The sequence below is a fragment of the Engystomops pustulosus genome, chromosome 8 (genome assembly GCF_040894005.1).
Source record: "Engystomops pustulosus chromosome 8, aEngPut4.maternal, whole genome shotgun sequence".
Classification (NCBI taxonomy): domain Eukaryota; kingdom Metazoa; phylum Chordata; class Amphibia; order Anura; family Leptodactylidae; genus Engystomops; species Engystomops pustulosus.
The window spans coordinates 71540603-71558843 of NC_092418.1; the positions used below are offsets into that span (position 1 = coordinate 71540603).

At 40.3% G+C, this 18241-nt stretch overlaps 1 protein-coding gene across 2 annotated transcripts in view; it reads left to right on the top strand.

Moving 5' to 3' along the window:
* The window catches only part of HYCC2 (hyccin PI4KA lipid kinase complex subunit 2), a 47786-nt gene that overhangs the window by 14151 nt on the left and 15394 nt on the right, over window positions 1-18241 (top strand). For both annotated transcript variants that reach the window (XM_072121151.1, XM_072121153.1), the window contains exons 3-12: window positions 5354-5454; window positions 7208-7285; window positions 7539-7640; window positions 11669-11848; window positions 12117-12197; window positions 14124-14239; window positions 14342-14437; window positions 15299-15415; window positions 15759-15846; window positions 15981-16140. In XM_072121151.1, the coding sequence (XP_071977252.1) occupies window positions 7235-7285; window positions 7539-7640; window positions 11669-11848; window positions 12117-12197; window positions 14124-14239; window positions 14342-14437; window positions 15299-15415; window positions 15759-15846; window positions 15981-16140 (991 nt within the window). In that variant the 5' untranslated portion in view covers window positions 5354-5454; window positions 7208-7234. The remainder of the gene's footprint in view (window positions 1-5353; window positions 5455-7207; window positions 7286-7538; window positions 7641-11668; window positions 11849-12116; window positions 12198-14123; window positions 14240-14341; window positions 14438-15298; window positions 15416-15758; window positions 15847-15980; window positions 16141-18241) is intronic.

Genomic DNA, 18241 nt, shown 5'->3' on the forward strand with positions numbered 1-18241 from the left:
TGAATGGTTACTATCTAATGTGACCACATATGCAATTGGCTTCTTCTTTCATTTGGACGTAATGGAAGCAAAGTAACCCTTTTGATGGGGTTATCTTGATGCGACTGCAATATCCGGTTTTAGACCCCTATTCTTGTGATTACTGGGGGCTCTACCATAATGGAGCTTTCTATTATTACATTATTATTGAGTTCTGACAGTCTGTAGCAACAAAAACCTTATTCTGGTTAAAAGTCTCACAACATGTCCACATGTGGAATGAATAAAAGACCTGCCATAGAGGTTTTGTTTGGAGCTGTTGCCCGTTCTTCTTTATTTCGCTATGTGGTTGTTTGTCAGAGGAAACAACTTCTTGCTGAACCTTGTGGAGCATTAGGTCCACTTGAAGACTGGAAAGGGGGAAGGGGTAATAGGATTTGCCTCTGTAATTCTCTTTTTAATCTCGCTTGGATCAAGTCTTGTGCATCTGTTCTCTGGCTTGTTTACGGAGCAGAGAATATTCCATGGTCCACAATGGTACAGGGTGGTGCAGCACCCTGGTCACACAGAAGTATTAACGCTCTGGAGTTTATGGAACAGCTTAGGGGTTATGTTTTCAGCAAATAAACGTATGCAGTTTTTATTTGCGTATTTGTTTTATTGAATTTGCGCTTTGGTTTCTGATGTTGGTTATAGTCTGCTTGTGCCTGGTAAATGACTCACTTTAGGGATAGAAATAGAACTAGACAGCACTAATAATCCCTAGGTTCTGCATTCATCCAGCGTAATCGCAACGTTTCTACTTTAATTAGTTATTTTGAGTTAAAACGTTGCTGTTATGCTGGGTAAATAAACAGCCAGGGATATTTTTTCAATGAGGCTGCGTTCACACGTGGCACTTGAATTGTGTTTAGTAATGTACTTCAAAACGCTACCAGGTGGGACCTGATCGCATATGCGTTTCCATGGAAAATCATGCAATCGGTAATGAGTACCCAGTGCCAAGTTTGAATGCAGACAATGCAGGAGTGCTGCTTTTTTGAAAACGCATGCGTTTTTGACCAGTTTGAATTAAGATAAATGCTCAAACCTGTCAAAAACGCATGCGTTTTTCAACAATCTGAAAACGCACTAACTAAAAACGACCCAAAAACGGCATGTGTGTCTTCACCCTCAGGGCGCGGTCACACATTCGGCTAGTGTTGCGTTCATATTGTGCCGCTAACGCACAGGGGGCGGGCCTCGGCCTGATAGCATATGCGTTTCCTGGGAAATGCATGTGATTGATAGCCTTTCCCCTGTGCGTTAGCAGCGCGTTATGAACGCAACACTGGCGGAACGTGTGACCATGCCCTCGGGGTTTTAGTTTAAAGTGTCTTAACGTGGCGTTCTCTCCCCTGAATTTTTTGAGGTGCTTTTTCATTATGTTTTTAAAAACAGTAGCGTTTTTGAAAAGACGTGTGATTACATGCACAGACAGCAGATAGAAGATCACTGCATTTTTACAAATTCCAAGAGACACAGCTGCATGCAATTACCGCACATCAAGCATTGCGTTTTTAAAAACCTCAAGCAAACATTTGAAAAACGAATGCTCAAAAACTGATGCATTTTCAATGCATTTAAAGTCGCTGCATCGCATCGTAAACATGTTGATGCATGCATTTTTGTTAACGCAATGCACCGTGGGAATGCGCCCTTTGGGTAATGCCCCACATGGCGTTTTTAGTCTGTTTTTAAGCATGCATTTGTTAACTAAAAACACATGCTTAAAAATGGACTAAAAATGCCATGTGTGGCATCACCCTCGGGGTGATGCCACACATCTTGTTTTTGGACCGTTTTAAAGCATGGGTTTTCAGTCTGAGGGTGATGCCACACATGGTGTTTTGAACCTGTTTTTGGTCCATTTTTAAGCAGTTTGTCTTAAAATGCATGTGTTAAAAGGTTGGTTTTTTTTAAACGCATCCGTTTTTGACCAGTTTTATTTAAGATAATTGATAAAACCTGTTAAAAACTGATGCGTTTTTCAAAAACTTATGCATTTTTAAATGGACTGCTTAAAACCGGACCAAAAACGGGTTCAAAACACCATGTGTGGCATCACCCTAACATGCGTTTGGCTTCTTTGAATCTGTTTATCTTCATTTGTAACATGTGACAAGCATCAGGTGTTTTGCATGTAAACAATGCAAAGCACTTTGTGCTAATTACAGATCATGTGGGTTTATTTGATACGTGCTAGTGGGAAAGGTCTAGGGTGATGCCACACATGGCATTTTGAACCTGTTTTCGGTCTGTTTTTAAGCTGTCCGTTAAAAATGCATCCGTTTTTGGCAGATTTTATCAATTATCTTAATTTTCAAAAAACGCATGTGTTTTTGGACGGACTTCTTAAAAATGGACCAAAAATGGGTTCAAAACGCCATGTGTGGCATCTTCCTTACCCCTGATGAAGTCATGGTGATGTGACGCAACGCTTGGGGTTACTCACCCACATCCGACTCGCCTTCCCTCCCCCGCCTGATCTGCCTCATTGCCATTGATATCTTATAGGTTTACTTGCCTTTCATACGTTTCTTACCGAGGTATTGTATACATTGGTTTTCTTATACCTATCAAGCACGTTTTTGTATTTTGGCAGTGACTGGGGTTTTTTGTAGGGAGGGTATATAAGGGTTGTGGGGTGTCTGTGGGCATGGGACTTGGTCCCCTGTCCCACTGGGTGATGTTGTGCTGGACTGCAGCACATTTTTAATTGATTTTATGTTGTATGTGTCTCTTTTCTGTTATCAATTATTTCAAAGATATTTTGTATTGGCCACATATTTGCATTGCTTTTTCTTTAGTGTAGCTTTTTGGTGCCATTGGCCTAGGTATATACCTATTTATTGCTGTGCCGTTCCCTTGTTTGTGGTAGTAATATTATCATTAGTAGCCATCTGTAATAAAACAATACTGCAGAATAATTGAGATGGATGCAGCTGCTCCACAGCTTTGTTCTCAGATTTACTTATTATTCTAATGGGATTTGGGGAGACATCTGTAGCAGCAATTTGTCAGATCATGCTCTCAGTCTGTTTGTTTTGTGCAGAAATGAGTTTACTAGCGCTGTCAGAACTTACGTTTTGGGAGGCGGTAGAAGATGTTATTAAGGCTTTCTGCGCCCGATTAAAGGTTTGCGCTTAACGAGGTGTTTTTGCAAGCTTTTAGATATTTAAAGGGAACCTGTCACCAGGAGATCCATTTTAGCACTCCCCCAGTCCCCACAGAGCATAGTACATACACAGAAAAAAAGATATGTTATATTGTACCTTTCATTAGCATCTGCTGTGTGATTTGGCAGTTGCCAATTGGGAGGGGCTGGAAAGGAGCAGTTCCCCCCCCCCCACCCTTGGGAAACATGTGACCTTTTCAAATATATGAATAATTCCCCTCACTCGGGATTGGCTGTAGAGGAGCAGGGGGGCGTCGCTAAGCCCAGTGATGGGTGTTTTCATATATTTGAAAAGGTCACATGGAGTAGCTGAATCCCAAGGGTGGGGGGGAAACTACTCCTTTCCAGCCCCTCCCAATAGGCAACTGCCTAGTCACACTGCAGATGCTAATGAAAGGTACAATATAACATATCTTTTTTTTCTGTAAAACCTATTTTTTTATGCAAAAACACTTTGACAATGTATGCTCTGTGGGGACTTGGGAGTGCTAAAAATGGGTCTCCTTGTGACAGGTTCCCTTTAAGGTATATGACAAAATCAATATCAAATCCAGGGGTAGATTTCAGATCTTTTTTGGTTTTGGTAACCGAGAGGAAGGACATTGAAATTATTTGTTTGGTTCCATTTAATCCCATTCTGCATAAAAGGTCCAATCAGAAAAGTCCATGTGAGGCCTTATGTCCGATCGAGCTCCAGGACTTTTAGGACATAGTGTGGTAAATGTCCGTACTCTATTATAGTTTGCTTTTATGGTAGTTGAGTTGGGTTGGGAAAGGGGGGGGGGTAGTGTTAGGGAAAGAAGGCACAAAAACAGTTATAGTGAATTAAAACATAGACAAATAAAACTAAAAATGACGTGACAAAGCTTATTGTCTCATCCTTGTAGACCAAGCCCCAGCATCTGTTCCCAGGCAAGGAATTGCTTATTGGCAAAGTCCTATGAACGTTCTCTGCAAAGCTCTACCAAGAGTTTCCGGTCATTCTTAACCATAGATTGGTTAAGGTCTATTGGAGTGTCTCCCATGAGCCGTCACTCCTGGTACCACACTGTTGCAGCAACGCGGCAATCCCTCCTCATCTCAAGAGACATCAGGGTGATGAAGCTCTCCCATGTAGTAAAATTAAGGATTTTAGCCAGTTTTCCGTATCCCCTTAATTTCAATCCATACTCATTATGAACGTGATCTTATCTAGGAACGTTCTAAAGGGGGGGTGCTGTGGGACACAGCCAAGTTCAGAAGATACTTTTGCAGCCTGCCACTGCCGTCATTAATCTCATTTTATTTAGGGAAGAGTTGGGTACGAGTATCCCCGAGCCCGATGATCGCTCCCACATCTGGTACCTGGGGACATGGCTTGTGAGAGATTTGTTTGTAAAGGCCTCAATAGTGTCCCAGAAAAGTTGGAATTGTCGAGCAGGCCTACAAACTTATGGTACTTCAATCGTAACTAAACTTTCAACAAAATGTTATAAATGTAATAGTTCAGATAATAGACTTAAAGGGGTATTCTCATTTCAGCAAAATTAATGTTAATGATTTTATGAAAAAAGTTATTTTTTCCAATATATTTTCTGTATCAATTCAATTCCTTATGGTTTTCTCAAATCTCTGCTTGCTGTCATTCTAAGGAAATCTTCTTTGTTCCCCACCAGTGAACAGAAATCTGACCGTGGTCACACAGGTGCACGGCTCGTTATATCATAGAGAGTAATCAGAGCTGTGTGATATAACGAGCTGTACACCTCTCCTTTCTGTGTTGTGTAAGGGACTTCAGATACACTGCTCACTGATGGAGAAAGAAGGAGTAGTAATGAAAAACCACATAAGCTTTATTTAAGTATATATTCTCACCAGCACTATTCATTTATTGCGATACAAATTGCTTCAAAGGTTTAGTTACACTTTTAAAAGTGGTCGCACACACTGTGTAGATTTTAACGAAAATTACCTTTTAATACTTAAAGTTGAAATATCCATTGAATGAAACATACTAGGGGAATGTTGGACCCCTTTAGGTACTGCTGTGGCATCCTTATTTAGGGGCTGCTTGCAAATCTTGTCGTCTTGTCTGAAGTAATAGAGATCTCTCCCTGGCCCTTTAATTATTACTATTTCTTCTAGTGATAACATTTTTTTTTTTTATATTTTTTTTAGCATTTCACATACAAGGATGCCTGTACAGGAGAATAAATGCAGTCCACATGAAACCCAGCGCCTGCCACTGCTCAATGTAAACTGATTCTTTTATAATTCAGGTAAGTGCTGTGAGTGTCCGCATGAGTTCTGGTTATCACATTTGTGGGATTTTACAAAGCTGTACACATGCAGGATATCTTCTCTTCCAGACAGAAGGCACTCAGCATGTTGGCTTGAAAACAAAGCACATTGTGTGTTTTCTCAATCAGCTAAACCCTTGTATAAGAAAAGTTAATGCCTTACTTACAGAACAAGTATTCACCGAGGATTGTGGAATGTTTGATTCTGAAGTAGTCAGATTAAAGACTTGAAATCTGTGCAAAGCACATGCCTTCACCACCCAAACACAGATCATACTATATACCAATCCTGGGCCTGTGTAATAGAAAGCACGGTCCAAATACATTAGAGAGATTGTACCAAGTTTGCATATTAACTTTATCCACATGATAGGGGATAATAAGCTCCAGCACCTGCTACACCGTGAATAGCAGAGCTGGAGATAACTGTGCGCTGTACTCTGCAATTTGCGATGCTCTCAACTATTGAATGGAATGGCAGGATGCATGCTTCACGTTCTCTGCTGATCCCATTCTTGTGTTCTGTGGCCATCTCAGCTGTAACTGATAAGTTTGTTGTCCCCTATCTTGTTCATAGGGGATAACGTTCTAACTTGGCACAACCCCTTTAAGAAAGGCCCCATTTTATGACTCCTGTTGTGAGTGACATTGTGTGCTAATGGAGGTAAACCTGGGAGCTCCTCTGGGCTTTGCATTAGTAGAATTGTCTGGACTTATTAGGCTTTTACAAATCTTTGCTCATTTTGGATCTTGAGTTCTGTTATACCTCTCTTTGCATTCGGTGCCTGTACTTTTTTTTTCCATCCAGGAAGATCTCCTTTCACTGAGTCTCATGTATATTTAAAATGTTCTGCTGCATCTTGCTTTTCTAAAGACTCTTATCTTGTGCCAAGGGTAAACCATTTAACCCTGTATATTTTCTTGTATTTCATGTATGTCATCGATGGACAGATGTGCTTTTAATAGTCTGGTGAAAGCACAAGAGAGCATGCTGTCAGTATATAGGATCTTTTCAAGTCCGAGCTTAAAGAGGACCTGTCACCCATAAAAAGGCACTAGCAGCCTTTTTTCTTTTTATATTATTATATGTGACCGGTCTTCTTTAAAGAGGACCTGTCACCAGAATTTTACCTTGCTGACTAACAATGCCTGCTAATACTGGGTTACTCCTGTACTCCCCATATCACCTAACATTAGCTGCCAGTGAGGCACTGTACCTTAATTACAGTCATTTTTCTGATATGCAAATGAGCTCTTCTGGCTTTGACTCTTCTCTCTCCTGGGCTGCCAGTAAACCATGCCCCCTTATTTTGACTGACCGCTCTGCCTTGTGTTACATTCATGTCATATGACCAGAATGACATCTCGGGTCCTTTAGCCTCCTCACATTAGCAAACTGTACCCGTACTGTACTGTACTATATGTATGTGAGTATGTGAGCAGCCTCCATAGAGAAAGGAGAGAAGTCCATTGAGGCTGCTGTGAATACATGTTCTTAGAAACACATATACATGTGGAAACAACCAGAGCAGATGACATGTATCCAGTGCTTTCAGAGCCAGTTATAAGACTTGCTGAATCCACAAAAGACAAAACTAAAACTTATTTATGTTTTTGCTATAAGATACATTAAAGATGTACTTGGTTTTTCATACATAAAAGTGCCCACAGCCATGGAGCTATGTAAAATATCTATACTCTAATTATATACCTGTTTTCCTTTATTTTTTAGTAAGAGAGCAGTGGACGTGGTAAGAAGATGCTGGGATCTGAACGTGGAGTAGTGGAAGAATGGCTCTCAGAATACAAGGTAATTTCATTCTTGGTCGCTCAAAGACCTGCAGGAGGCCTGAGATTGCAGTAACTATTGTAGCATTACTTCTACTATCTATTTTATATAAAAGTTTTGTATATTTTGAGACTGGTTTTCTTTCACCTTAATGCACCAGGAGACAAGTACATCACATAAATCATAAATCTATTGTATTATACATTTGAACATACATGCCGGTATATGATTTCTAACTTGCTAAGCAACAAATTTCCCGTTGTGCTGTTAACAGGTATTACCTGAAACGCAGCTATCTGCTTATGCTGCAACTCTTCATCGCAAGAAAAGTCTTGTTTCTGCATTGTATAAAGTCATTCAAGACCCAAACAATGAGGTAACTCTTATACTTGACATGTTATCCGCTGTAACGTAGTACAATGAATATTTATATAGTCTGTAGTCTGAATTTTATAATCTACACAGTGTAATCACCATTATTCCCCCCCCCCCCCCCCATACTACTGTGTCTATGACTCTGTGTATATGCTCTCATTAGGGCACATCTGTTAAAGCGTAACTGTAAAGTTTTTTTTTTTTGTGATTTTACCAAATTATTATATGCGATTCCCCTTTGAAAAAAAAAAAAACAGAACAATGCATACTTTGTGCTGCTCATCCTTTTCTTTCCAAAGTTATGGCATTTTCTGTTTTGAATGTGTTTGACAAAAGTCTTTCTCACCAGAGGTGAAATGGGCAGAGACTAATGTCTGCCCTCATCTCTGCCCTCATCTCTGCCCTCATCTCTGCCCTCATCTCTGCCCTCATCTCTGCCCTCATCTCTGCCCTCATCTCTGCCCTCATCTCTGCCCTCATCTCTGCCCTCATCTCTGCCCTCATCTCTGCCCTCATCTCTGCCCTCATCTCTGCCCTCATCTCTGCCCTCATCTCTGCCCTCATCTCTGCCCTCATCTCTGCCCTCATCTCTGCCCTCATCTCTGCCCTCATCTCTGCCCTCATCTCTGCCCTCATCTCTGCCCTCTGTTTAACCTCTACTCAGACATTTACTAAGTGGAAGGATAGATGGAATGAAATGTCCTTTTGTTAATGAGTTGAGTGTCTAAAATAACCTTTCAGATCAGGATGTTCTCACATTCACAGATCAAATGGTGACTTGATAGAAGGGTACAAGAATAAAACAGGATGATTGAGTCTGTGCTGCTCTCAGCTATGGCACTTTCAGCTTGCTGGCATAGATGCCCTATGGGAGATCACGGGTCATTAACAAAGACACTGGAACAGCTTTGATATTTTATCAATGAATCCAGGGAGCAAGCAAATCATTATGTTCACATACGGCTTCATTACATGGCAACATTATAATTGCCTCTATAATGTTCCTTGCAACTCGCCTGTGGATTAGAAAACACAGATTGAGCAATGATTGTGGATATTCGAGATGTTTGTCATACAGTACAGATAAGCTGTGCCCTTGAGGGTTTTAGAACAATCTATGGAGCTTGAACATTGAGTGTTGAACATTCCCTAATGGTCCTTATACAGTGGCTTTTCCATCCAATATTTTAACAATTTATCCACAGTATTTCATGAAATATTTTCCATGGTATCTGGTCACATGTTGACTTCTTTGATTCCTCATATGATCAGCTGTGCTTCCTCCCCCCTCCTCATTTCAGTGTTTGAGTAGCTAAACCATATACATGTGAAATAGATATGTGTGATATACAGGCGGTCCCCTATTTAAGAATACCCAACTTACAGACGACCCCTAGTTACAGACAGAGCCCTCTGCCCACTGTGACCTCTGGTGAAGCTCTCTGAATGCTTTACTATACTCCCAGGCTGCAATGATCAGCTGTAAAGTGTCTGTAATGAAGCTTTATTGATAATCCTTTGTCCAATTACAGCAAAAAAAAATTTTTGAAACTGCAATTGTCACTGGGGCCAAAAAAATTCAATGATAAAATATACAGTTTAGACATTCAGCTGCTGTGGATGATTTTAGCTCTACATTGAGGTGCGATGGCATTGAGCTGCTGTCCGTGATTTTCCCCCAACAATGTGATGTGCAACGGCATTGAGTTTCTGTGGATGATCTCCCGAGCATTGTAAAAAGCGCTGGCATTGAGATGCTGTGGGTGGCCCTACATTTTGCTGTACACTGGCATTGAGCTGCTGTGATTTACTCTATACTGTGCTGTGAGCTGGTTGGAGATGCTTTCCCTGTCCTCTTTGTTGTGCGTTGCTGTGGGCAATCCTACCCCTCCATGGTCCCTGGTGCTGGCTGCCGGGTAATATGATCAGTGATTGTTCACAGAATTAATCTCCGATGTAAAAGAAAGATGGGTGCTGCATCCAAATACATTCTTGTTGTTTTTGATTTTTATTATATTATCTGGATACAACTAGTTTGTTCTCTTTCCCCCTGTGTATTGTTAAAATACCTGTACTGTACTGTACAACAGTGTTTGGCAAAATGTTTAATAAAATGTTGAAATTCAGCATAAAGTAAAACACTCACAGAACTGAATACAGAAATACATGCACTGAAAACAGCTGCAGATATAATTTGCCATAAAATGGACAAAACTATTTTTTATTTTCTATTTTGTGAAATGATAAAATCATAAAGAATCCTTACTTGTGTTCTTATTGTAATGTAGCTATCAAGCAGATGCTCCCTGTATCAGACTTCCAGCAGCAGAGGCATATGATAGGGACCTCATACAGTCTAAACATCGATTTAAAGATTCACTTTTCTACATTTACCCTGCCCATGTTTTTGCATTGAATATTACAAGGGCTTGTTGCTTGGAAGAGCTAGCCTTACCACTGAGTACAACCAAAGCCTTGTGTAATTTATCCATCCAATCAATTTTCCAGCACTGGATGCATGGGAAGTGCCCCTTTGTCAGGAGAAATGGTGCCACCCAGAGGTCAGTTTATTCATGAATATTCTGACTTCTATCACTGTGATCCCAAGCATCCACTGTTTTATAGAGTCTTCATATAGTTCTGCAGGCTTCAGAGCAGCCATCCCTGTACATATACTGATTTCCTCGGCTGGTAGGAGGTGTACACTTTACACCAGGTACTGCACAGTAATCTGAAAAGGTCGCACGCTGCTGCATTACAGAGGCTAAGTTTAGCTTTTAGGGATGTGTTTGACGTCAGAGTTGTCAGCTGTTCTCAGAAACAGGCAGCAGAACTGTGAATACATCAGGAGTGTAGTCAGTGTTTGACCCGAAATGTTAAGGACTTGCCACAATTCTTATGTATTACATGGAAGACCATTAATCTAAATCTGTCCTCTAGTACTACCAATCCTGACTAGCTGTGGCTTCTCGCAGACAAATCTCTGACACGGCTCAGGCCTATAAGATTTATTTTTATATGTATACAGGCGGTCCCCTACTTAAGAACACTCGACTTACATACGACCCCTGGTTACAAACGGACCTCTGGATGTTGGTCATTTACTGTACTTTAGCCCTAGGCTGCAATAAACGGCTATAATACTTATCAAAGGTGTCTGCAATGAAGCTTTATTATTAATTTTGCTTCTTATGACAATCCAACATTTTTAAAATCCAATTGTCACTGAGGCCAAAAAAATTCTGTCCGGGGTTACAATTATAAAATATACAGTTCCGACTTACATAGAAATTTAACTTAAGAACAAACCTACAGACCCTATCTTGTATGTAACCCGGGGACTGCCGGTATCTATCGCCTTAAACGTTCTAAGGAAAAGTTCCAGTGTGAACACTGCCTCTTAAAAGAAATCTACCATCCGTCTCATGTATGGATTAACCAGGGACACTTACTCATAGAACCAGGCGCTGTGATTGCGTTAATCATTTTTTTCATTCATGGCCTCCTTCCTTCTAAAATCAACTTTTAAAATGACGCTTATGAGGCAGAAGGGTTACTAGGGCAGCTCCCAAAGCCCTGCCCCTCCACTCTGTTTCACAGGCTGCTACACTGTCTCACTACACTGTAGATTTCCTTTAATACTGAGGAGTTGTGCACCTATGAGATTTCAAACAATCGGATCTCCTGTTAAGTAAATTAAATATAGTTACAGAAACATTTACAGCTGCTCCAGTGACATTATATTGTAATCTCTTAGTTTCAGCCATAAAGTAGCGTAAACAAAGTCTGGTTAGATCTGATATTCAGGACAGGAAGCTATTCATTATAATCTGAGCCATAATGCAGAGAGCTATATGTAAATGGTGACTTATGAGACCATGTCCTTACTGTGATTCCATTCTCCTATGTAGGATCACTTGTCTATGTGATATTTTGCCTTAGAATGATACATTTTCTCCCTGCAGCTTTATATTGTTACTAACTCTTGTTTATCTAATTGTAAATTGCTGTTTTCTCGTCTATTTGTAGCTCCTGGAACCGATCTGTCACCAGTTGTTTGAGTTGTATCGCAGCTCTGAAGTGCGACTAAAGCGATTTACCATGCAATTCCTTCCCGAGCTGATCTCCATCTACTTGCGACTTACCGCCAGCCGTGATCGGCAGAGCAATGGCTGCATCGAAGCTCTGCTTCTGGGTATTTACAACTTGGTAAGAGCTTCGATTCTACTAATTGTCTGCTTTTTTATCCCCTTACATTGAACGTTCCTCAGTGATAAGACTTTATCTTATAGCTGTCGTATGTTTACAAGCTCTCCTAATACGTGATGAAATGAAAGGCAATATTTTTCATCAGTAAGGGCCATTGCAAGTAAAAATACTGTAACCTGAGTCCTTGGGGGAGCGTTGTACTACATGTGCTGTATCCGTGTAGCTATAAATAAAACAACCTTTGAACAATGTCTTCTCTTATTCACAGGAAATTGCTGATAAAGATGGAAACAATAAGGTGTTATCTTTTACTATTCCTTCATTATCCAAGCCTTCAATATATCATGAGGTAAGAAAAGGGAACAGAAGCTGTAAATACAGAACCCATTTTTTTTTTATTAAGCAAGCTTTATTATGTAGGTAACTATGTAAGAATGTTTTATCTATTTTGGTACAGAAATACTTAAATTGGTGTGCATATGTTGAAACTTAGAAATAACATACGGAATGTCATAAAATTCAGAAGATGTCAGAAGATTTGGTATTCAGATTCATACAGAGGCATAAAATGCATAACAGGAATACATAACATCTCTCCATGGGAATGATTCTAAATCCGTGATCAGGCTCTATTTACCATCTAAGCATAGCAAGAGCAGAGGTTTAAGTGTGAAAATGCAGGTTATAATAATTCTTATCCTTCAGGGCTATATAATAATAATCTGCTAAGCATCTCCTGCTCTATAACATGATCTCTGCAGATAGGGCACTATATACAATGTGCTCAACCCATGACATACTGCCTTCAGATGAGGCACTTTGTAAATTCTGCTCCACTCCTCCTGCGCTATAACAAGCTGCCTCGAGTTAGCACATACTGGGGCAAATTTATCAAGCTGTCTGAAAGTCAGAATATTTCTAGTTGCCCATGGCAACCAATTCATTTTCATTTTAATTTACCAGTGCTCATGAATATTTTAAAGCTGAGCTGTGATTGGTGGCCATGGGCAACTAGAAATATTCTGACTTTCAGACAGCTTGATAAATCTGTCCCACTGTGTGTCACTTTTAAGTCTATTCATTATAAGCCATCCTTGCAACATCTCTATAGTAGCCAAGGAAGTGTCTGGCCCACAATATATCCTGCAGTATCTACAAGGAAGAATACCTTTCGTGTTGTGACTGGCTTCATTGTTCGCTTACTTGGCATTTGTGATATTTGTGGGCAGGATTTTTGAATCATTCCTATATCTCCTATTCCTATTATTTATTACTTCTACAGTTTTACAGACTCTTGAACTTGTAAATTGCTGTGATGAGACATTTTTATAACCTGGATATTAGTGTAGGATCACATGGTGCACATCAGATCCATGCATGTAAAAAAAATATGCAACTTGTAGATCTATATAATATGTCCTCCCTTCCTAGTTTTATGGAAAATAGATTCATCAACCAGCAAGAACCGGTTGGGAAAGCTCTGTGCAGCGCTGCATAATCTGTGTGCACCATATAAATAGAGAATTATTATTATTCAATGAAAGTGGTTACTATTGTGTCTCGTTCCAGAAGCCAAGAGTTACCTTTTGAGACTGCATTCACACGTTGCTTTTGAACTCTGTTTTGAAATTCGATTCAATCCCGGTTGGTAGGGGGTAGTATGAAATGTAGAAGGTTTAGACCTAAACACTATGGGGAACAAGCAAAATATGTTTCAGCCATAAACTATACAAAACATGTGTTGAAAGCAAGCGCTTAGATCTGAATACATCACTGTTTGTGAGTAGCTCTACCACGATGTGCTTGAATTACATGTTGCATTTGAGTTAAGTTCAGAAACGCAAACACAGCCTCAACAATGAGGTATTGATGACTATCCTAGGGATGTTCCACATATGTTGAACCCTGAGCAGTCCTTTTAAGAAAATCTCCATCAAAATCAAGTATGATAAAGCGCAGAAATAGCCATAGTTGCACAGACCCAGGCACTGTGCAACTTTTAAAATTATGCTAATGAACCTATAAGGCTCTAGGGGTTTTATCCAGAGCCCCTCAGACTCTTTAGCATAATTGTAAAAGTTGATTTTAAAAGGAAGGAGGACATGAATAACAAACATAAGAATACTATCACAGTCACTGTGACTAGATCAATGAGTAAGTGTTATGATTTATCATGCTGGATTTTGATGATAATTTCCTTTAATGTTAACAAAAGAAAAAAAAAAGTGTTACTTGTATTATTGTGTAATTTCTGTCTCCATCTTTATGGTATTAGCCATCATCCTTGGGATCCATGGCACTGACAGAGGGAGCTTTAAGCCAGCACGACCTCATCAGAGTAGTTTACAGCGATCTTCACCCCCAGAGAGAAACTTTTACTGCACAGAACAGGTGAGGAGGGCTCAGGCAGTGAACGCAATGGATATTAACCATTTCTTGTCATAAGTAAACTATAAAAAGTTAGTTAACTGCAACAATTTCCTTTTTCCTCAGGTTTGAAGTATTAAGTTTTCTTATGTTGTGTTACAACTCTGCGATAGTGTACATGCCCCCTTCTTCCTACCAGTCACTATGCAGGATGGGCTCCAGGTAAGCGGGAAAATTATGATTATTGCTATAGATGTACTATGTGAGCTGATGTGTGCTTTGGCTAACATTTGCAATTTACACTGTTTAAGCTTAAACCTGCCACCAGATTTTACCCCATTTAAACTATTCGCCCCCTCAGGTAGTTTATATAATGTGTTTTCCCTCTCTATGTGTAATCTCACCCAGTTACCTATAAAAATAAATATCCTCCAAAGTCATGTGAAAATGACCAGAGGAGGAGTCCTATTTTGCCTGAGATCAGTCAAGTTTAGAGACTACATGGGGAGAGACTTCAGGTGCCTCTATCTTTTGGTGCTATAGTACCTAGAAACATGCAAGGTGTCACATATAAGATAAGAATCTCTTCTTTCAGGCTTGTGGTGCTGTGAGCTACTGAATCTGAGACGCAGACAATTATAAGGAAAAAAAATTCTGCACCTTGTATATGCAAATATGGCTTTAAAACTTGACTCGGGCAAATATGAATCATCTTTGCTCATTTTCATTTGATGTTGTAGGATATTTTTTATTTGTAAAAGGGGGAATTTTACATAAGAGGTTTTTTTGCACCTACCCCAGGTTGTTAAGAAGTTCCCCGGTGAGTGTGTCTGTTTCAGTGTGTTCCCCATAGATAGGCTTTTTGTGATTGTTCCCTATGATGACTTTAAGACTACATGTTCTCATTTTGTGATTGAAGATCTCCTCCTGTATTAAGAAGACATTAAACAAATGGGGTTTTTTTTTTTTTGTTTTTTTTTCTTTTTAAATGATCTGCGTGATGAAATAGTTTCCAGATGATGTTTATATCTCATTTAAGATTAAATGCGGAAGAAACCAGTTTTCCCTTTGTCTTTCCTCCAGATTGTGTGTGAGTGGCTTTCCTAGGCAGCATGAAAAACGCTGGAAGGAACTGTGTGGTCGTGTGGTCTTGGATCCGGCCTTCATGGTCCAGCTGCTCACTGGTGTTTATCATGCGATGTAAGTTTATATATAATATCTAAAGGATTTTATGGCTTTTTAAGGTTTACTCGGAATTGAAGATGAATCTTAAATACTCTTGTTTTTTAACTTTAAATATCTTACTAATTTTATCTTAAAATCACCATTAGCAGATCCGCTGTGTGGTACATTACCAGCTTAGTAGATGCGTTTTAACCAGATCCCACCCACATGCCACAAGAAAAGCCCTGCACAACAGACTGATCTTTTTTTTTCCTACTGTAAAACCTGTACATATTCTCTGACCAGTAATACTGGGCCCTTGCCTTCTGAGCCCCCAATAATTAGAAAAAAAGTCATTTCTTATATATTTGTCTCTCAGATACAATGGAGAGTGGGAACTGGGGCAGGAGGTTCTGGATGACATCATCTATCGCGCTCAGCTGGAGCTCTATTCGCAGCCCTTGCTGGTAAGTGACCTGCTGTACTGCAGTCTCTTCTACAATAGTTTTGGAATTGCATCAGAAAAGACTTGCTGTTTCAATGTGCATGTTCATTTTTCTATGTTCTCTGGTTATGAATTTTTTTTAAAATTCCTAACCAGGTTGCAAATGCAATGAAAAATTCTCTGCCATTTGATGCCCCTGACTCTTCACAACATGGACAGAAAGTACTGAAAGTCGAAGTCACGCCAACAGTACCTCGTATCTCCCGAACAGCCATCACCACGGCTTCAATACGAAGGCACCGCTGGAGGAGAGAAGGTAACAGTAGTAATAGTACTGGATTGTAGTAAAAATGTCTTGTAAAGTGCATATAGATACACGCATAAAGTGTGAATTTTACTGAAAGGATATTGCACTGATCCATAGGGGTACACTGTAGTCTGGTGGTCACCAGTCTAAAGGGTTGAGCCCTTCAGTGTTATCTATTTTACTGACAGTAGTCATTTCATGCAAACTCGAGAAGTCTGCAGGTGTCTTGTTTAGGGGGTGGTCACACGCTGCACTTTTATACACACTGTGTGACTGTATCCTCACCTGTACTTTTAAAAACAGTTTTAGGCATAGGATGTATATAATCTATACATATAATGCTTGCTTTATGTTTCACAGACCCTATAGACAATACAACTTGTTGTTATTCCCAAACATTGCCTTGTATAATTGTCTAGCAGTCTGCAGATCAGCCCACCAACAGGCAATGGTTCCTTGTTTAGCTCATTAAATATTTATGTAGAATAATGGGATTATTGTTGGCACAGTGTGCAGCTAAGTGAAGGAGGAATGATTGCTACAGTGATCGTTCTATCACCATTCGCTTTGCATCTGGCTATTTACACGGGCCAATGCAAACAAGCTCTGTGGTTATCACTCTACTCATAGTAGCCTACGTCTGCAGGTGGAAAATACCTTAAAGACAACATGCCGGTAAAGGTAGACCTGCACAGTAGATGAATGTGCATGGAGTTGTCCAGGCTCTTCCCCCACATCCGCTATGGATTGCCAAAAAGTTTAAGGAATTTTTGATTTTAACTTATCAAATCCAAATGTCCCACGAGGTGAGGAACATCAGGTACCTAAGCTGCCTTCACACAGCTGTTGTGGGGACATATATCCAGCCACAAGAGCATGCATTTTCTTTCCCTGCATGTATGGCTAGGACACACTATTTGCTATGGAGAGGAAAGGCATTGCGCTGCATTATGCACGCCCAGCTACTGCTCAGTTTTCTGGCATTTTTACGAACAGTTTGACAAAGGGGAATGGTCAATTAAAAGGGGGCATGGTCTCATTGCAAAAAGGTCAGTGCACTTAAAATATTTCTGAGCTGAATTTTCTCCTAGTTTTCTGGCGTCTGTCACTAGACAGTCTTAAGCTATGATTCATTTAAATTCCTAATGCTTATAGATCCGATGATAAATGTACCTTGTGCAGAATAAGACTGTCTAATCTAATCTAACTCTACACCGACTATTCCAAAGCACTTTACAGATTCTTTTCATAAATCTGCTGCACTGTGTTGTCCCGGTCGTAGTTTTTTATGGTGATATATATCTCTTATTTGTTATGGTAAATGGCAGAGAATTATATTTAATAATTCTCCCCCATTTACCACATGGCAAAACAACATGTTTGCGTGCATTAGTAGTAGAAGGCTTATTTCTTGTGGGATGAGTTATACATTTTCATTGGTTTTATTCTGCGGTATGTGCGACCTCTTGATAACTTTATATTTTACTTGTTTGGATGCGATGTGATCGAAAGCCCTATTTCCCATGTTATATTTAACTTGCATATGAATTAAATGCCTACCTCTCTGCCTCTAGGTTGGGTTTTATGAATAAAGCAATTTTGTCTCTAGAAATTTCATAGCTAAAGTTCTAGGCAAATCACTATACCGTATTTTCCTGGTGATAAGGCGCACCGGACTATAAGGCGCATTCTCAATAAAGGCCAGGTACCATGGATAATTTCATATACAAGGCGCACCGGACTATAAGGCGCAGGGTTAGGAGGAGGTCCTGGGGCGTGGTCTGAAAGCCGAGAGGTCACAACCAGCGACTCTCCACAGAACCGCCAACCCGGCAAGTTTGAGGTAAGCGGTCGTACAGGGAGATGGGGAAGTGGGTCAGATGGAGGAGGGCAGCGGACGCTACTTACATAGGTCTCCGCTACCGGAGACAGCAGATCTCCAGCGGGAACTGCAGACCACGCGGTAGAAGTTGGTTCGCGTTATGGCGCCTGTTGTCCCGCTGGAGATCTGCTGTCTCCGGTAGCAGGGACCTATGTAAGTAGGGTCCGCTGCCCTCCTCCAGTCACTGCCCCCCTCCATACATAAGGCGCACCGGACTATAAGGCGCAC